The sequence below is a fragment of the Myotis daubentonii genome, chromosome 16, assembly GCF_963259705.1.
Source record: "Myotis daubentonii chromosome 16, mMyoDau2.1, whole genome shotgun sequence".
Lineage (NCBI taxonomy): Eukaryota > Metazoa > Chordata > Mammalia > Chiroptera > Vespertilionidae > Myotis > Myotis daubentonii.
In genome coordinates, this window is record NC_081855.1 from 55827445 (window position 1) to 55847513 (window position 20069).

The following is a 20069-nucleotide window of genomic DNA, read 5'->3' on the forward strand; positions in this document are numbered from 1 at the left end:
GAACTTTAAATCTTGAGACCGGCGTAGATTCACACGCAGTAAGACCAAATGCTGGGGAGCCCCCACACGCTCCACCCCATGGCCCCACGGTAACCTCTGGCACGGCCGGGGTGCATGCCACGGGCACGGACGTGGACAGGCAGGACATGGGCGTGTCTGTCACTGGGAGACCCCCCACCCCCCAGGCACCTCTGCAGCCACACCCTCCCTCCCGCCCCAGCCTCTCCTTGACCTGAGCGACCCTGTCTGTGACGCTGTCCCTGTGGAGGGACCCAGTGGACAGCCAGTGGGTCACCCGAGGCCCCAGGAGGCCCCAGGTGCTGTGCGTGTGGCGTATCCCGCATCGCCGCGCACTGCCCCGCCCTCGCTGCTCCTGCCGCCAGGGACCAGGTGCTCCTGAACTCCAGGGACCATCAGTGCCCCGAGGAGGCTGCAGCCCTCCCAGCCGCCACGCGAGGGCGCCCCACGTTCACAGTTAACACTGTCACAGGCCTCCTGCCGTCTCCCCAGGACTCTCCTTGGGGGAACTCCTCGCTGCCCCACCTTGCAGAAGCCTCTCCTTTCCTTTCCCTTCCCCTTCCCCTCCCCCTCCCCCTCCCCCTCCCCTCCCCTCCCCTCCCCTCCCCTCCCCTCCCCTCCCCTCCCCTCCCCTCCCCTCCCCTCCCCTCCTCCCTCCCCTCCCTTCCCCTCCCCTTCCTTTCCTTTCCTTTCCTTTCCTTTTCCCTCCCCTCCCCTCCCCTCCCCTCCCCTCCCCGTCCTCGCTCCTTCATTCCAGGCAATAAACATTTAGTGCCCAAGCCAGGCTCTACTCAAGGCTCCTGGGGTCTGTGCACTAACGGGGGTGGGGGGTGGGGGCGGTAACTCTGCTACTGCACTGGGGTTAGGGGTCCCCAAGGCAATGGCCAGCACTGCCCGAGGGCCCGGGGGAACCGGCCAGCTTGCCTTCTCTGTCTTACTGGCCTCCGGCCCTGGGACAATCCGTGCAGAGGAGGGAAACCTGAGTGGAGGGTGTCGGCTCCCTGCATTCACCCCTAACCTTGCCAGCAAACCTGTGTCATTGAACCCATTTTACAGATTAGAAGGTGGAGGCACAGAGAGTTTAAATCACTCCACCTGGTCCCCGCCCCCCCCGCCCCCGCCCCGTGCTCTGGCCCGAGGGTTCCCCAAACACAGGAGCACACCCCCTCCTCCCCTTTTCTCCCTTGTCTTCCCCTTCTCCCCTGACACTCTTGTCTCACTAACGAACTCCTATGCATCCTTCAACACCCAGCTCCACTGACACCTATAACAAACAGGCCCTCTGTCCGGGTCCCCTCATCCCTATCCAATCCCATCCAAGCCTCCACAGCGGATTCTTACTGTTTTCACTTCTGTCCGCCCAACCAGAGTGTGGCCCCTGGAGGTCAGGGCTGGGGTCTCGCTTATCTCTGTGCCCCCTGGTCGGGCTGCACAAACGGACCCCACGGGAAAGCTGACTTGCCCCGAGCTGACAAAGCAATGAGTCCCTGTGCCCAACCCAGCGACTGCGCGGGCCCTACCTGCACAGCGATCACTGACAGGACCTCCACGGAGATGCGGTTAAACTCGTCGAAGCAGCCCCAGGCCCCGGTCTGGGCCAGGCCCTTGTAGATGTTGCCACAGGACTGGAGAGGCGAGATTGGGGGAGAGAGAGGAGGAGGCCCGTGAGCTGGCCCTCAGCTGGCCCCGCCCCTGGGGGCCCCTGCCCCTGCCCCTGCCCCTGCAGCTGCAGTCGGGGAAGGGAGGGGAGACCTTGTAGTCCATCTGCTCGGAGCAGTTGAAGACGTACACCATGGTGCCCAGGGCCCGGCCCAGGTCCTTCGTGGTCTCTGTCTTGCCCGTCCCGGCCGGGCCCGCGGGGGCGCCTCCCATGATCAGGTGGAGGGACTGGGTCAGGGTGATGTAGCACCTGCGAGGGACCCGCCGGGTGAGCTCCGAGGCCAAGGCCCCTTTCCTTCCCCCGCGGCTCGGCCACACCCGCTCGGCCCCGCAGGCAGGGAAGGGCTTGAGACACGGCCGGGGAGCAAGCTCGGTGCCAGGTCCCAGGCACCCCGTGTCCCCTGAGGTTCACTCTGAACCCCTGCTCGGTCCCCAACGCACTCATGCGGGGTCACACAATACCCTCCCCATGTTGCCGGCCCTCAGAGGTTGAGCCACCCTCAGGCCCCACAGCCAGAGTCGGAGCCCGGGCAGCGAAACCAGCGCCCTGGGCTGGGCCCCGGGCGGACAGCTCCCACCGCGGCCCCCCCACCCCCGGACCCGACGCCTGGCCCTTCCAGCCCCCGCAGGACGTCTGAGCCGGAGAATGGGAAGAGCCACCAGGGGGCCCGTGTTTTCCCCCGCCTCGCCCCCCCAGCCGCCAGGGCCAGGGCGGCGGCCCCGCGGGCGCCCCTCACCGGTCGGTGAGCGGGGTGATGACCAGCCGGGGCGTGTTGCCCAGGTACTCGTACGAGTACTGGATCTGGGCGTCGCAGATGTTGGCGAAGCAGTGCCTCTTCTCCTCGTCCCAGCGGTGGCGCAGCTGCGACTGCCAGGTGAAGGCCTGGGAGCTCTCCACCTGCAGGGCCGTGTGGGCCTGCGGTCAGGGCGCCTCCCCGCGCCCAGGGCCTGCGCCCGCCCCTCCCTCCCCGCCCCCCCCTCCTGCGCAGGGTGAGTCTCCGGCAGGGACAAGGGGAGGGAGCCCCAGGAACAGGGCCGCCTCCCCGCAGCCGTGCCTTGGCCGTGATCATCTTGGCCACCACGTCGCGCGCGTGCACGTCGATGGTGCAGATGGTCATGATCTTCATCCTGTCGCCCGCGTTCAGGTTCCCGATGAGCAGGGTGATGAGCACGTTCAGCTGACTGATCTGCGGGAGCAATGGCCTTTGGTGGGCCCGGTGCCCGCCACCCTCGGGGTCCCGGCTGCGGGGTCCCTGGGGCTCTCTCCAGGTAGGGAAGACCACCGTGCTGTTCACAATAACGAAACGCAGAAGACTGTTCCCGACAGCCCCCGGCTGGGGTGGGGCAGCTGTGGTGCGGCCCCGGGTGGGAGGGGGTGCCACGGGGCCACCAACAGTGACGGAGTAGAAGGAAAGCTGGTGCCAGGGACAGAGCGGGTAGGGAGTGAAAACAGTGGATCTTAAAGCATCGGAAACCCAATTCCCCATAAAAATAAGCCGTTGGATGTCTATTTCCACATATACCTTTACATATATGAACCCCAAAAGATTACAATAGCAATATTATATTATATACACCTAATGTATGATACTAAATAGTATTAGAATAACAAACGGGAATAATAATATTGTGACAGTGGTTATATCTGGGTATCGTAGCTTTTCCTTCTCCCATTTTTTTTTTAAGAGTGGTAGTTTAGCCCTGGCCGGTTTGGCTCAGTGGATAGAGTGTCGGCCTGTGGACTCAAGGGTCCCAGGTTCGATTCCAGTCAAGGGCATGTACCTTGGTTGCGGGCACATCCCCAGTGGGGAGTGTGCAGGAGGCAGCTGATCAATGTTTCTCATTGATGTTTCTAACTCTCTATCCCTCTCCCTTCCTCTCTGTAAAAAAAATCAATAAAATGTATTTTAAAAAAAGAGTGGTAGTTTAAAACATTTTTTAAATATATATTTTTATTGATTTCAGAGAGGAACGGAGAGGGAGAGAGAGAAACATCAATGAGGAGAGAGAATCATTGACTGGCTGCCTCCTGCACGCCCCCTACTGGAGTCCACAACCCGGACATGGGCCATTGACCGGGACCCTTGGGTCCGTAGGCCAACGCTCTATCCATTGAGCCAAACCGGCCAGGGCCCTTCTTCCACTTAAAGATCACCTTTGGTTTCTAAATTCCTAATCAGAATCTTTTTAAAAAATGGCTGGCGGTAGCATTTGTCCATTTCCAGGCAAGAATTTAAAGCCCGGTCTTGGTAAAGCGGTTAGTCGGGCAGAGCGCGCGCGGGGGCTGCCAACTGTGGGCCTCTCCCCGCGGGGACGTAGGGCCCTGTGCTCCGGGCGGCCACGCGCCTGCTTCCTGCTGTGCGGTGGCCCACGCACCTGCTTCTTGTTGTAGTCCTTGATGGCGTTCTCGTACCCTTCCTCCAGCCGCGCGAACGCCATGCCCACCTCCGTGGTCCACCAGATCTGGGTGCACGTGAGCGCCACCTGCAGGCGATGGGCGCACGGCGCAGGGTGAGCCGCTCCTCCTCCCGCGTGCACAGCGCAGCGGGAGACCCCCGCCCTCCGCGGGCGGACCCGTGTCCCCGCCACCCCACCCCCCCCAGCTCACCTGGGCCGGGTAGTCGAAGATCCACTGCTCCCGGGGCTTCTCCTCGTAGGTGACCACGGCCTCCGGGATCTCGTGTCGGAGCGTGGCGCACATGCGGTCCAGCACGCGGTTCAGCCACACCTCCACCTGCGGACGGAGGGACGAGGAGCCACGCTGACCCGCGTGTCTGTGCGCTCGCGCCGCATGCCAACGACTTGCTTTGTCATTTGAAAAATTTAATACGGGGCCTAGCCCGCGTGGCTCAGTGGATAGAGCGTCCGCCAAAGGGTCCCGGGTTCGATTCCGGTCAGTGGCAGGTTCCTCCCAGGAGGAGCCAACCAATCGGTGTCTCTCACATCAGTGTTTCTCTGTCTTTCCCGCTCTCCACTCTCTCTAATAATCAATGGAAAAATATCCTCCTGAGAATTAAAAAAACAAATAAATGTAATAGTGGTCATCACCTTCCTCCCAGGGTGGAGGTGAGCGGCCACCTGGAAACGGGGCGGGGAAGCCGGGGTGGGGGTGCCGGGGACCATGTGCGGGCAGTTTCTAGGCGGAGGAGGGAGGGAGACCAGGGGAGAATCTGGCAGAGGAGCCAGGCTAGTCTGAGCCCCGAGGCGTTGCTGACACTCAGAGACTTGCATCCGTGCCCCCCAACCCCCCCGCCCCCCACCCCTGCCCCAAGGGCTCTGACCAACGGAGCCCCACCTGCTCCTCATACACCGTCTGGGGGCCCAGGAGCCTCTCCCCGGGACAAACTTGCCCACAAGCCTTGTTTGTATCTTAAATACAAACCCACAACGGATGGCTGCGGGGGAGGAGCCGACAGGGTGTGTGTGTGGGGCCAGGGGGGCGGGGGGGGGGCTCTTTAACTGCGAATCCGGCTTGGGCGGCCGTGCTGTGGCTCCTGGTACGTCTGAGGAGCCCCCGGCCAGACCGAGTCTGGACAAAGTGTGACGGATGGGTCTGGCCCCGCCCCGCCTGCCCCGGCAGTCGGTGCCCTGAGTCCATGCGGCCGAATCTCGGGGTGTCTCGCGTGAGATTCCCCCTACCCCCCCAGCTGACTCACCTCCGGATTCTATTTTCCTTCGGCTAATGTCAAAATTGGTTCGGTTGCTTGATCAATACTTGGGCAATGGGATGTGGGAGAGGGGCCCAGGGTACCCAGGGAAGGGGGCCTCCGGGATCTGACAAAGCGAAGAGGCCAATGGTTCTTCTGAACAGGGTGAGGACTCGGGTCCGGTGTGGGGACCCCCCAGAGCCACAGAGCAATTCACCGGCACCCATGCACCCCTCCCCTCCTGCTCTCTGCTTTCCTTCCAGGACGCACCCTCACTCTGGGTAAGGCTGTGCCAGGGATTCTAGCAATCGGTCCTTCCAGCACTCACTCTATAAACAAGGGGGGAGGAGACAGCCCGGGGGAGGGCACACGGCTCTCACACGCCCTGTCACCCTGGGGTGTCCCCGTCGCGCCCCGGGACCTGCGCCCGCACCCACCTGCCCCGAGAGGTCGCACTCCTGGTCGAAGTCCATGTACTCGTCCTCCTTGCTGTACATGCCCAGCCCGACCTTGAGCGGCTTCTGGCTCTCGTCCAGCCGGAACTTCAGTTTGCACAGGCTGTCGAAGAGCTTGGACAGGTGGCGGCTCACCTGGGCGGGGGTGGGGTGGGGGGACATGGGGATGGTGCGGCCGACGGGCTCCGAGGGGTCACGCAGCCCACGGTCCTTTCTTTCCAGGGGGGTATACTCCCCCTTCCCTGGCCAACGTTCACTCAACTCGCTCAGCCAGCAACAGGGAACAGCAGAGCTGCTCCAGGCAGGCCTGGGGCAGGGGCCTGGGGCAGGGGCCTGGGGCAGGGGCCTGGGGCAGACGCAGGGTCTGTCCTGAGATTTCTCTTCCCTGAGAAGCTCTGGCCCAGCCGCGAGGCCTGTTTCCCTGTCACACGCTCAGACCTGACGTCTGGGGCCACCCTGTGACCCCCCCCCCCCCCCCGTGCGTCCCACAGCTGAACGGCTAAAATCAAACACAGGGGTGGGCACAAGGAGGGTTACACCTGTGAGTGCCCGGGACACAGGACTTACTCTTGTACTTATAAAAACGACTGTGGCCCCGCCTCTGCTGTCCACCTCTAGCGGCTCCCCCACCCCTTTCAGAAGAGCCTGGGCAACCTTTCCTTCCCTCCCGGGACCCGGGCTTTATTGGGGGAGAGGGGTGGGGGGTGGGGGGGCGCACCTAGTGAGTGAGCATCTCAGAAAAGAGTCTCGCCCTAACCGGTTTGGCTCAGTGGATAGACCGCTGGCCTGTGGACTGAAAGGTCCCAGGTTCGATTCCAGTCAAGAGCATGTACCTTGGTTGCGGGCACATCCCAGTAGGGGGTGTACAGGAGGCAGCTGGTCGATGTTTCTCTCTCATTGATGTTTCTAACTCTCTATCCCTCTCCCTTCCTCTCTGTAAAAAATCAATAAAATATATTTGAAAAAAAAAATAATAAAAGTAAAAGCTGGGAGACAGTTAATAAATTAAAAAAAAAAAAAAGAAAGAGTCTCACTCGGCTCCCAGCATCCAACCCACTTTCCGGATGAGGAAATTGAGGCCCAGGAGGTAAAAGGCAGGGTCCACAGCGAGTCTCCGGTCTTGGTGCCATGGCCGGGCCCCGGGCGGTTTCTGGAGTGGCTGGCCTCGCGGAGGCGATGCAGGGACATGGGGGACATGGGGGACACGGGGGACACGGGGGACACGGGGGACACGCCTCCGCAGCCCCAGGGCTGCCTGGGCTGCCTACCTCCACGGGGTCGTTGCCGTTGGAGAGAATGTCCAGGAGGTCAGCCGAGGACACGAAGTAGAACCGCGGGAAAGCCAGTCTCTTCGTCTCCAGGTACTCGGCCAGGGCCTTTTCGCACACAGCCAGCCTGGCGGGGCGGGGCGGGAGGAAGGAGGCGTGGAGGCCGAGGGGCAGGTCTCCTCCAGGCCACCCTGTCAGGGGACTGGCGGCAGGAGACACGGGTGCTCACTCCCTGCGCCCTGACCCCGTGGGCGCCCTGGGCAGGAGGGAGCCTGGCTTCATCTCCACAGTCCATGCACCCTCTGGAGGGGGTGGCGTGGCCGGGGAGCACCAGCTCCCAAGGAAAGGGTGCTCGAACCCAGGACCGGGCTCTTTGTGCCCGCTCTGGCCGGCCCTGGTCCCCGCAGGCCAGGACCCACCTCTTCTTCATGTCCTCCAGCTTCTCGTAGAGACCGGGCTTGTTGGTGGCTTCCACCACATTGGGCGTCTTCACCGCCTCCTCCATCAGGGCCTGGGAAGAGCAGGGGCCGCCCGGCGTCAGAGTCCCGCGTCCCCGGCGTCAGAGGCCCCCAGCGGGACAGCGCCGGGCAGGGCGGGGCGGCCGGGCGCACCTTGAACTCCTTGTCGATGTCGTCGAATTTGTGGGACTCCTCGGGCAGCTGGGTGCGGATGTCCTCCGAGCCCACGAAGATGCTCTCCAGGTGGCTCCAGGTCCGCTGCACCTCGAACCAGATGGAGATGACCGAGTCCGCCGTGGACAGCCTCTGCTGCCAGCTCGTCACCTCGTTCAGGAAGTGCGACAGGTACTTGGACATCATCAGGTTCTGCAGCTGCACCTGGTTGTCCTCCAGCGTCTCCACCAGCACCTCGTCCGTCCGGAGCATCATGGTGCCCGTCCGCGGGTGCGGCTCGTGCTCGAACACCATGGTGGACCAGGTGCTGTCCAGCACCTTCAGCACCTGCGGGCGGCGGGGAGCAGGTCGGCGGGCCCCTGGCGGGAGGGCGGAGGAGGACCCCGGTTCCGGGGAACACCCAGCTGCTCCTGCACCCGCACGGTGGACCCTGAGGACACGATGCCCGGGAAGGCAGCCCGACACAGAGCCACGCATCCTGTGCTCCGTGGTGTGACGTGGCCGGAAGACAGACCCACGCAGACGGCGGGGGGTAAGGGGGCTCTGAGCGGGGCAGGGTGGGGAGAGAAGACGGGTGGGGGAGCCGAAGGGCACAGGCCTCTTTCTGGAGATGAACGGCTCTAACATAGACTAACGGTCACATGTGGCGGCGGCCCATCTCCGTGCCGACGCTAACGGTCCTGGGGTTGTGCACTCCGCACGGCGAATGGTGTGGGAGTTACAGCGGAATAAAGCCTTGTTTTTACACCAAAATGTGAACATCCAAACCCCCACTGCCGTCCGGTGAGGGGAGAGGCCTGGGCCGCACGGAGCCTCCGGGGCCGCTGTGGCGGCGGCTCATTAACCAGCAGGTACTGGCTGAGGGTCAGCCCTCCCCCTTCCTCCCGGGGCAGAGGGGGAGGGCCCAGGACGAAGTCGGGGCGCTCCGGGAGAGGAGAGCTCGGGGTGCACACTGTTCTGGGCAGGGAGGCAAAGCTGGGCAGGAGCTGGGTTCTTCCCGGGAATGAAGCCCGGAGACATTCGACAGGGTTCCGTGTGGGCGGGGCAAGACGAGGCCCGGGGATCGTCCCTTTCGAGTTCCGTGAGCGCCGGCCTCAGGGAAGGGGGACAGGGCTACCTTCTCCATCCCGGACAATCCACCTTTCCCATCCACAGGGCTACCTTCTCCATCCCGGACAATCCACCTTTCCCATCCACAGGGCTACCTTCTCCATCCCGGACAATCCACCTTTCCTATCCACAGGGCTACCTTCTCCTCCCGGACAATCCACCTTTCCCATCCACAGGGCTACCTTCTCCATCCCGGACAATCCACCTTTCCCATCCACAGGGCTACCTTCTCCTCCCGGACAATCCACCTTTCCCATCCACAGGGCTACCTTCTCCATCCCGGATTCCTTCACCGCCTTGTCCACGATGTTCCGGACCTCATCCTCGAACTTGTGCAGGTTCAGCTGGAGCAGGTCCGCCAGCACAGTGTCCTCCGACATCTCAAACTTCACCTGCGGCCGGGAAAACAGGCAGGTTCCACACAAGGACACCTGCGCTCCAGCGAGGACCCCTCTGTCCCTCCCAGAGAGGCAGGTCCGTGCCCATCCCAGGCCCCGAGAGAGCGGGCAGTTCCTTCTCCCAGGCCCGCCTTCCCTCCCCGGAAAGCTGTGTAATGGCAGGACCCACCGGCAGCCTGCCCTCCCTCCCCCGCGGTACCTGGGTGGCCTGCATGAGCTGCTGCCAGTGGCGGTCGCGGATGGCGGGGTTCTGCAGGTCGCTCACGGCGCGCAGGGAGGTGATCATGTTCTTCACGGTGTTGTCCAGCCCCACGAAGGCGTCCCAGGTCTTCATCTCCTTGTCCAGGGACCGCACGTCCTTGGCGAACTTCTTGCAGTCGATGTCCATCTGCTCCACGTTGATGTTCTTCCACTTGGTGGTCTTCCAGTCGTCGAAGCTGGTGTTCACCTGGGAGGGAGGCGCCGGCCGTGCACTCTCGTGGGGAGGACTCGCCCCCCCCCCCGCCCCCATGGCCCACACCCGCGCCCCCTGCTCTCGGGCAGCAAACGCTAGGGAGGACCCCTTAGAACGAATGAGAGTTTGGTGAACTGGGTGGGTACAAGGGGAAAACAACCCTGTGGGAGAGATGCAACTTAAAAGATTGAAAATAAAAGAGAAAATTTTAAAAAGATACAACTTGGAAGTTAGCACTTAAAATCTATTTTGGCAGAAAATCTGTTAGGACATAGAAGGACCGAACCACAAGACCGACCACAGGGTCTGACCGGCACACACAGCATTCCGCCCAACAAAAGCGGAACGTGCTCCCCCCACCCCCCTCCCCAGGTGCCCAGGCGACAGCCACCCAGATAAGCCGTAGCCGCGCCAGAGACAAGCCTAAGGAACGTAAACTCGGTTGAAGTCATAGACTGTTCTCTGCGCATTGGAATCACACTAGGAATCGACAGCAGGAAGGAACAGGAAAATGCCCGGCGTTCGGAGACTAAAGACAGACTTCTCGACAGCCCGAGGCTGGAGAGGAGCCGCAAAAGAATAAAAAGCAAACAGACAAACAAGAGCAAAGGCCACGCAGAACTGCAGGAAATATGCAAATATGTGGCGCTCGGCTACAGCTGAGAGGCAGTCCCATGACACTGACTGTTCACGCGGGAAAAGATGAAATGTGTCCGATCAATAATCAAACCAGGAAATGAAGAAGAGAGAGCAAACTAAACCCCCAGCAAACAGGAGGGAGACAGCGGCGATGAGGCCGGTGGACAGGGCGGCAGCAGAGCGACGGAGAAGGGGCAGGACACGCAGAGCCGGCCCTCGGGAAAGGCCACAGGGTTACGGCCCAGGAGCCTCGGGTGACGGACGCAGGCGCGGGAGGGAGGGAAGATGAGGACGGCCAATGGCGGAGGCGCCACTCATGAGGGGAAACCAGGGCAACTTCCCACTGAGCCTCCCCGGCTGGGCTATTTTTTAAATATTTTAAAGAGAGGTGAGATGTCAGAGAGGAGGAGGGGGAGGGGAGGGGAAGGGGGAGGGGAAGAGAGAGGTCTGTGCACAGAGACCCCCATGGGGACCTGCGGGCGGCCCCCCAGAGGCCAGGAGACCCGGCGTTGCGTTTTTCACAGGCGGGGCGCCCCCTCCTGGTGCTGAGGCCCCCAGGCCGCCCGCCCGCCGCTCACCATGACGATCATGTCCCAGAGTTCCTTCAGCAGGCGGACCTCGCGGTGGCAAGCCTTGAGCTGCTTGTAGTCGGGCACAGCGACTTCGAACAGGCTCCCCGACTTGCACAGCCCCTCCATGATGCGCTCCATGGCCAGAATGCTCTTTTGTTCCTGCGGGCGGGCGGGCGGGCGGGCGGCGAGGGAGGCGGTGAGCAGGGCTGCCCGTGCACGCAGGTGGGCCCTGGGCCCTGGGCCTTCCTCAGCGCCACGAGCCGGCTCCACGCCGCCCCGGCCTCACGAGGTCCATGAACTTCCCAGCCGGGGAGCGGCACCCTCCCCTTCCCGCCCTCAGAGCCCCCCCACCCCCATGGGATCTGGCGGGAAGGCGGTTTATCCTGGTGAGTTCGAGTTGGGGCCGAGGCCGGCCTTTTCGAGGCCAGTCCCATGGGCCGGGCCGCGGACGCACAAGAGCTGGAGGGGGCGGGCAGGTACCTTATTCAGGGACTGGTAGGGCTCGGGGTCGCTGAAGGTGAACGGGGCCTCCTGCCTGAACTTCTCCCTGAACTCGTGCTGCTTGATCTGGGGGCCACGGGAGGTCACGGGTCACACACCTGCCCGCGCCCCGCCCGCCCCCGGAAGCCCCGCCCACGCCCCGCCCACACCGGCAGCCCCGCCCCCACGTCTGACCTCGAACTGCTGGCACTTCCTCCGCAGGATGTTGACCTCGTTGGCCTGCAGGGGCGCCACGTTCTGCTTCACCAGGATGGCCAGCTTCTTGGTGTTGGTCCACTGCTCCGGCAGCTCCTAGGCCGGCAGAGGCAGGGGCGCTCCTAGTTCTGCTCTTTTCCAACTTTCCAGCGGGAAACAGGCCCCAGGGAGCCGCTCCCAGCACCGCCCTGTGCGCCGCCCAGCCTCGGGCAGCACCCACCGGGCCTCGGTTCAGGCCACGCCAGGCAGCGGCATCTGCACGCTTCTGTGACCCAGGTGACCTGAGCCCGTGTGTGCGTGCATGTGTGCTGTGCATTATATGTACATGCGTATGCATGCACGTATGTGTGCTGTGTGTATACGTGTGTGTGTGTGTGTGTGTGTGTGTGTGTAATCCTAGGCAACTTTATCCCATGTATAGATTCCTGCAGCCACTGCTCCGGTCCCCGCAGGGCTGTCACCATGAAGGAACTGTGTGTGTCATCGCTGTAGCTGCCGCCGCACCCTGTCCCTGGGCAGCCGCCACCCTGTTCTCCATTTCCATGGATTTGCCAATGCAGGAAAGGTTTCAGCAGTCAGATGGACTGTTATATTTTACAAGTTCTTCAGACCTGGGCAAATATTGTACTTAAAACCATAAAATATTTTAAAGAAAAAATCCAACCCCCGGACTCTGCCCACAGATGGCTGTGGTTTCACCTTCTACGATGAGCTCATGGATTCTGTCAGCTGCAGCGCACCTCTAACCCGTTTCATCTCACCGCTTCCCCGCTACTCCCCACCCGGTCTGCAGTCCCAGAGTTCCTGGGACCAGCCACACACACGCCCAGCCCTCAGCACGGTCCGCAGCCACGCCGCCCACACAGCCGGGCCCTGAGCTGAAGCTCCTCCCCCCTCTGCTCCGTGTCTGGGGGTCTCGTCCACAGCCCCTCCCCCAGCCACGGCCAGGGCTCCTGGCCGCCCTCCTGCCTGGATGCCGAGGTCCCACCCGCCGCCCACCTGCAGCTTCACGTGGATCTCCTCCGGCATCTCCTCCCCGTACGTCCTGAGCAGCTCGATGGTTTGCTTCAGGGGCTCGAACATGTTGTCGGTGGCCACCTGCCGCTCCTTCACCTTCATCAGGTGCCCCATCACCTCCACCAGGCCGTCGTAGTCCCCTTCCCTGACCAGCGTCTTCAGGCCGGCCCTGGCGGCTTTCATGAAGGCCTCCAGGTCACCGAGGCTGCGGGGCGAGACAGCCGCCTGTGACAGGCGCCCCCCCCCCCCCTCCAGTCCATCCCGGATGCGCTGTTCTCCACCCGCTCCCCTCGGCCTGAGGGGCAGATCCAGGGAGGCCCCTGCTGCCTCCCCGCCCTCAGCTCAGCCCCATGCACTCAGGACCTGCCCGCCGCCTGCAGCTGCACCGTCACTGGGACGTTCGCCGCCTGTCAGGCCGCCCAGCCAGGCTCTAGGCTCCTGGGGGTCCTCGCACCCGGCACCCGGTTACCGTGAGTGCGGGGGAGGCAGTGGAGCATCCTGGCAGCCAGGTGCCCCTCCTGCTGGCGCCGCCCGAGGTGGGGTGCTCCCTCTCAGCCGGACCTTCGCCCTCCCCCCACCGCCCCCCGTCTGCCCTCTGGCGTGGTCCGGGCAGCGGGGGGGGGGGGGGGCGCCCACCTGCTGACCACGTGGTTGCTCAGGTGGCGCTTGAACATGAAGCTCCAGCGCTTGATGGTGTTGAGCAGCGCCTGCTTGAAGGGCCGGCAGTCGCACTGCAGCCACCCGCTGAACACCTGCGTGTTCTCGCACCGCGACACCTCCTCGTACAGCCGCTCGTACGAGTCGATCTGCAAGACAAGCTCCACTCGCGCCAGCTGCTGGGGACCGCCTGCCCCCACCTGCCCCCCGCCGCCTGCCCCCACCACCTGCCCCTGTCTGCCCCCTGCTGCTTGCCCAGGTGCCTGCCCCCACCTGCCCCCGCTGCCTGCCCCCCGCCGCCCACCCGTCTGCCCCTGTCTGCCCCCGCTGCCTGTCCCCACCTGCCCCCACCTGCCCCCACCGCCTGCCCCCACCACCTGCCCCTGTCTGCTCCCCACCGCCTGCCCCGCTGCCTGTCCCCACCTGCCCCCACCTGCCCCCCACCGCCGGCCCCCACCACCTGCCCCTGTCTGCTCCCCACCGCCTGCCCCGCTGCCTGTCCCCACCTGCCCCCACCTGCCCCCCACCGCCGGCCCCCACCGCCTGCCCCCGTCTGCCCTGCTCTGGAGAGCCTGGCCGAGTGCGTTGATTCGAACCAGCCCAGCCTCGGCCTGCTTGCCCTGCCCCCTCACTCCTCCCCACAGAAGCCACGATGAAGCCCCCTCCCACACTCGCTCCTCCCCTCGCCTGCTGCCAGGCCCTGGGGCTCCCCGTATGGCCCTGAGGGGTCGGCCGGCCCCTCCCCCTGGAACTGTGAGTCACAGACTGTTCTTCCAGGGGCAGCTGCCTCCTGATCGGTCGGCCTCACCAGACCAGGACAGTACGGGAACCGACACTGTGAAACCAGGCTCTCCTCCCCGGGGGCGGGGCTCCCACGCACCTGCTGCTGGAACTGCGTGAGGGTGGGCGGCGACTTGGTGACCAGCTCCTCGGGCCGCAGGTCCAGGTCCTCCAGGGTGATGACGCGGCCGTAGGTGAGGAAGTTCTTCATGGACTCCTGCAGGTCGTCCGCCCACAGGTAGGAGTAGCGCTCGAACGAGTCCTGGAACTCCTCGGCCTCCTTCATGGCCCCCATCACCAGGCTGGACATCTCCTCGCGCATCTCCATCAGGTCCGCCGTGTCCTCCAGGTCCGACTGCGAGGGCGGGAGGGGCGCCGCCGTGAGCGCCCACTCCCTGCGGTCACCGGGTGCCGGCCACCGCAGAGGCCAGCGGCGCAGACACGCGTGACGGAGGAGCCCTTGGCCTCCGGCCGCCCGCCGCCCCGGCCGCCACCCGCTTCCCCGCAGGAAGGACCGTTAACGGGCGAGCGCGTGTCCGCGGAAAGGCAGGTTCTGTTCGTTTAGAGGGAGGCGATCGCGTTCTGAACGCCCGCCCACAGCGTGACAGACGCTCAGCCACGGGGACGAGCACCCTCCGTGAGGAGGGGCGGAGTCTACGGACGGCACCTGTCCGGTGGGCACTTAGGTCTTTTGTTTTTTTAATTTTTTAAAGAATATATATTTTTATTGATTTCAGAGAGGAAGGGAGAGGGAGAGGGAGAGAGATAGAAACATCAATGATGAATCATGGATCGGCTGCCTCCTGCACGCCCCACACTGGGGATCAAGCCAGCAACCTGGGCATGTGCCCTGACCGGGAATCGGGGTGCCCTATTTCAGTGCCTGTGGGGCGCCCGGAACCCCACCTGACTGTCCTTCCTCTTGGGCAGGGTTGATGGCGCTTAGAGTCCGTGGGCGGGGAGCGGGGGAGTCACGAGTGTGAGTGCCAGGTGCGGAGGGAATCGCGGGGGGGCGGGGGGGTTACGGCACAGGAGGAGACAGACACCAGGAAGGGGCCAGGGCACACGCTGGGCATCCCGAGGGGGTGGGCAGGCGTCGGGGAACGCAGGCCAGGCCCACGGAGGAGGAAGGACGAGGTTTGGGGAGGGGAGAGGAAGTCCCACCCAGTCCCGGGGCCCCCGATGGCACTCAGAACCGCGTCAGGTAGACGGTGACGTGACCGGCACTGCTGAGCTTGGAGGCAGTTCCGAGCCAGGAAACCCGCAGGGGCCCAGAGCAGGGAGCGGGGGAGGAGGGAAGGGAGAGGCCCCGACTGACCTTGTAGTTGACCCGGCCCCTGGCCAGGCGGGGGATGAGCTTGGCCACGTTGTAGATGTCGTTGATGATGCTCTCGATGAGCGCCAGGAAGCCTCTGTCGTCGCCCACCTCCAGCGACGGCGAGAACACCAGCCCGTCCTCGCTCAGCTCCATGTGGATCTCGAACAGCGGCGCCACGCTCTCCTGAAACGCGTCGCAGGAGTCTGTGCCTCTCCTCGTCCTCGGGGCCCTCCCGGAGGGAGTGGGGGGAGGTTCGACTCCCGCGGCCGGGACCGCCCGGAGAACACGGAGAACACGCATCCCGCTGGCCCAGAGCAGGAGCAGCGGAGCAGCCCCAGCGGGATAGGGCCGCCCACGCCTGCTCACAGCCTGTGCCTGCTGCTCGCTGGCTGTGCGGCCTGTTTCCCCTGATGGATACAATGACCCTGGCTGCTGTGGCTCGGGATAGAGCGTCAGACCCGGGTTCGATTCCAGTCAAGGGCGCCCTGGTCGGGGGCATGTGCGGGAGGCAACCCTCGTCGATGTGTCTCTCACATCGATGTTTCTCTCTCTCTGCCTCCCCCTTCCTTCCACTCTCTCTAAATATCAATGGAAAAATATCCTCAGATGAGGATAAACTGAAAAAACCAATACTAATAAAATGAGAAAAAGCATTTTTCAGGGCCGAGACCACAGCCCCCGTCTCTTTGGGTTACATCGAGGACGACGCGCACAAGGCCACAGGAAGTGCGCCGGCGGGGCCGCCAAGCGCTGGTGGCCACGGCGCAGTGCGTGGGGGGTGACAGCACGCACACGGGCGCACACACAGACAGACACACGTCCCGCGCCTCGCATGCACGACTCACGTCCAGAACCATGTTGTTGATGAGGTAGCTGAGCGACATGCGGATGAAGTTGTCAAACGCGTCCAAGACCATGCCGTCGATGTAGATGACATAGTCCTTCCAGGACTGGCTGGTCGTGACCGCTCGGAACAGCTCCGCGTTTTCCTGCCGGCAGACCCCGCGGTTGGCGGCCGCCTCGCGGCCCGTCGGTCCCCTCCCCGGTCAGTGTCCACAAGGACTCGGGGCGCCCTGCCTGCGCCCACGCTCCCGACACACGGTGCTTCTCGCGTCCTGCGTGTTCACGTCAAAACCGACTAAAACACAAGCTGGCTTCCACGGCCGCAGAGGGAGGCCCCCGCGAGGACCCGGCGCAGGAGGGGACCCAGGCAGAGACCCCAGGCGCCAGGCTGGCAGGGCCGTGGGCTCCCGGCCCGTGAGCGTGCTGGCCAACAGGTGCCCCCGCACTGCGGTCCCCACTGAGTGTGTTGGCACCGTCCAGCCGGGCACACGCATCCAGTGAGTCTCGCCCCCAGGCTGGGCCGCCTCCTCGGGAGGTCACCAGAGCCTCACGCCACACGTGCCTCCAGCGCCGACCCCGGGAGACGAGCTTCAGGGACCTCGTGGGAGGATGGCCCTTGTCCACACCCGCTCCGGGCAGGGACGGGCAGTGGTCTCACTCTTGGAGCACAGGAGGGGGGCACAGAGCAAGAGAACCGGCCTCGAAGGCCACGTTTGGGGGGTCCGCTACTTCACGACAAGGCTCTGGGATTACGGAGCGTGCACCGTTGCTATGGGAACCCCAGCCGCCGCATCCCTGGGCCTCACCGCCACCATGGCCTGGATCTTGATCCCCGCCTCCTTGACCGCCGTGTAGCGCTTGTTCAGGTTGGTCAGCCGCCCGTCCAGGTCCAGCAGGGCCTCCTTCTTGTTGTCCTTCCTTTCGAACAGTGGGTTGGCCGACCAGTCCTGAGAGGGCGCCGGGGCGTGAGGGGGGCGTGTGGAGGCCGCGTTTCCGGCCTCGCTCCTGTCTGCCTGCTCGCAGAGCTGCCCTGGCCCTGCTGGCCTCAGAGGGGACGTGGCCGCTGGGGACGCAGGCCCGCGCCCTGGGCGCCGGATCTCAAAGCCAGTTGGGGCCTTAGAGGATGGACTGGAGGATGGCCGCAGCGTCCCCCCTCCTCCGGGAGGCCGCCCCCGCGGGTCCCACCGTCTCTGCACCATCGTGGGCCTCACCTTCATGGCCTGGGCGATCCCCTCTATGTTTTGCTTGGCTTTCTGCATCCTGGTCTGCAGGTTGTGCAGAATCTCTCGCATCTCCTGGATGTACGCGAGGACGCCTGGGACCGGAGGACGAGCCGGTTAGCGGGAGGAGACTCCTGGGCCCGCTTGGCGCGTGGCATTAGGAGACGCGCCTGGAAACTCCCTCCGTTCCCCTGGAGCACGGAGTCACCGAGGTCCCTGAGGGGCCACACCGGGACGGTGCCGGGGTGTCGCGGGAAGCAGCGCCTCCCTGTCCCCAACGGCCATCGGTCACTCCCCCGCCGCCTGGCACTCCAGACCCCTGAGGCCCAGGGCCCGCCTGTGCCGAGCCCTGACCGCCACGGCGTGCCGGAGGTGAGCGCCCAGAAAGAGATGCGCTTGGGAAGGAAGGCGAGAAAAGAACCGTATGGCTTCCTGGCCCAGAAGAGCCCGCGGACCCCGGTTCAGACGAGTGGACCGTCTCGCCTTCTCCTAGAGACCGTGGAGGCCGGAAAAGAGGGCAGGAGGCGAGGCTGGAGGGCTTATGGAGGGGGTGCCCACCAGCGTGGGGCCAGGGCACAAGGGGTGCTGGGGCAGGCACTTCTGCCCGGTGAGCACATTTCTTTCTACTTCTGCGACACCTGCCCTGAGCCGGCTGCCATGGCCCTCACCCTGCCCTCTGCTGTGCCCGCCTCTAGCAAGTCCAGCTGGAAACGGAGGTCCTTGGTGGTCCCCAGGGAGCCTCAGGCTGTTTGGGGGCTGGGCGGCCAGGGGCACCACCTTCGGCCAAACACAAGACCCCGTTGCAGTCGAAGCTGACCCACCAGCTCTGGCTGGCGTGGCTCAAGTGTTTGAACATTGACCTATGAACCAAGAGGTCCTGCTTCCATTCTCCTTCAAGGGCACATGCCCAGTTGCAGGGTCCATCCCCAGTAGGGGGCGTGCAGGAGGCAGCCGACCAGTGATTCTCTCTCATCATTGATGTTCCTCTCCAGCCCCTCTCCCTTCTCTCTGAAATCAATAAAAATATATATTTTTAAAAAGCTGACCCAGCAGCCAGCAGGCAGAAGTGGCCCACCCCGCCCACCTCGGCCCAGGTGGCCAGGCCCCGGGGGGGGCGGGTACCTTCGCCATTCCAGAACAGCGTGGTCTCGGCAGTCAGCAGTTTGACGTCGATCCCTTCCAGCTCTGCCTTGATGAGGGGGAACTCCACTTCCATCACCGTGGTCTTTATCTGCCCAACACACAAGCCGGCCCGGGCCTTTGTTCCACCAAACACACCGGACGCCCCCGTGCCCCCCAGCGAGGACTGCTCCCGTTCGGAAGCGTTTGTATCCCCAAGGGCTCATGTGTATACTTAACTCTTTCATTGCCCATGTTATGGGGCAGAAAGAGAAGGAGAGATGGTCCTGAAGACCAGTGCGTAATCCCCAAGTTCCCCGGGCTCAGAACCAGGCAAAGAACCTCAGCAGATGGCACGGGGGAGGGCGGGTTGGAGGGGGTGGTAACGGGGCCCTGCTGGCTCGGGGCCTCTTCTCGGTCCCCAGGCTGAGATCGGCGTTGGGTCACTCGGGGCATCGGCGCTAACAGCATCGGTTCTGTCCGGTCCGGGTGCAGCGCTGCTCTGCTCTCAGAAGCTAATTTAATGCTTGAAAATCTCCACCCACAGACGAGAAAGGAAGGAGGGCACCAGCAGATGTCTCTAAATTATTCCCTAAGAACGGGCACCCCTGAGCCCGAACTCGCAGCCATCTGTGTCCTATGTCACTTTCCGAGGGCACCTGTGTCTGCAGTGAGGGGCGTGCGCAGCATTAAAAGGGCACACCGGGCACATCGGGCACTGACAAGGTGCCTTTCAGAGCCACCCCACCTGCATTGGCACTGCCCACACCCCCCACGCCTCCCACCTCCAGCCCACCAATGTCACCAAGCGTTTCCAGGCGATCCACGCAGAGAAAACGGTGGGCAAGGGCAGGGGGACCAAGCGGGCAGGCCACGAGGGTGGACACCGCATGCGTGTCCGTGGGAAACCGGGTTCCAGCAGCAGGGCGTGGCCGCCGCCTGCGCCCACGGGCTCACCTCGTTGTACCAGCCGACGATGAGCTCCAAGTTGCCCACAAACTTCCGGAAGGTCTCGTACTGCGAGAACAGGGTCTCGGCGCTGCTCGGGATCTCCTTCTGTTGCTGGAAGTTCAGGTACTTGACTTCTCTCAGCACTGCCACCAGCTGAGGCCCACAGGGAAGGCGGAGCCGGTCAGGGGGGTAATACCTTTGTTTCTCATTCTTTGGTTTCAAGAATTTTTTTTTAATAGAAATTCTCAGATTGACGTTTCCGCGCGGGACCCCATGGGTGGCCCTGCTCTCAAATAGTGTGCTTGCTGAAGCCGGCCTCCGGGTGCTACTGCTCTGCCTCAGATCTAAACATGTCCTGAGCAAACTTAAAAACAAAAATGGCCGGGCCGGTGGGGCTCAGTGAGTGAGCGTTGACCTATGAACCAGGAGGACACTGTCGACTCCTGGATAGGACATGGGCCGGGATGTGGGCTCCATCCCCAGTAGGGGGCGTGCAGGGGGCAGCCGATCCATGATGTTTCTCCCTCATCACTGATGTTTCTCTCTCTCTCCTTCTCCCTTCCTCTCTGAAATCAGTAAAAAAAGATTTTAAAAATCTAAATGGCCCTAGCTGATT

The 20069-nt window shown here is 63.6% G+C and overlaps 1 protein-coding gene across 1 annotated transcript in view; it reads right to left on the reverse strand.

Moving 5' to 3' along the window:
- DNAH17 (dynein axonemal heavy chain 17) overlaps nt 1–20069 on the reverse strand; it is a 60430-nt gene that overhangs the window by 32524 nt on the left and 7837 nt on the right. The window contains exons 13-36 of the mRNA XM_059671429.1: nt 19460–19606; nt 18506–18614; nt 17375–17478; nt 16970–17110; nt 16166–16309; nt 15321–15503; nt 14103–14357; nt 13202–13371; nt 12548–12770; nt 11528–11644; nt 11333–11419; nt 10859–11011; nt 9387–9635; nt 9059–9181; nt 7659–8006; nt 7467–7558; nt 7048–7174; nt 5762–5914; nt 4286–4411; nt 4054–4161; nt 2733–2864; nt 2415–2575; nt 1771–1927; nt 1539–1643 (exon numbers count right to left, since the gene is read on the reverse strand). Coding sequence (XP_059527412.1) covers nt 1539–1643; nt 1771–1927; nt 2415–2575; nt 2733–2864; nt 4054–4161; nt 4286–4411; nt 5762–5914; nt 7048–7174; nt 7467–7558; nt 7659–8006; nt 9059–9181; nt 9387–9635; nt 10859–11011; nt 11333–11419; nt 11528–11644; nt 12548–12770; nt 13202–13371; nt 14103–14357; nt 15321–15503; nt 16166–16309; nt 16970–17110; nt 17375–17478; nt 18506–18614; nt 19460–19606 — 3714 coding nt within the window. The remainder of the gene's footprint in view (nt 1–1538; nt 1644–1770; nt 1928–2414; nt 2576–2732; nt 2865–4053; nt 4162–4285; nt 4412–5761; nt 5915–7047; nt 7175–7466; nt 7559–7658; nt 8007–9058; nt 9182–9386; nt 9636–10858; nt 11012–11332; nt 11420–11527; nt 11645–12547; nt 12771–13201; nt 13372–14102; nt 14358–15320; nt 15504–16165; nt 16310–16969; nt 17111–17374; nt 17479–18505; nt 18615–19459; nt 19607–20069) is intronic.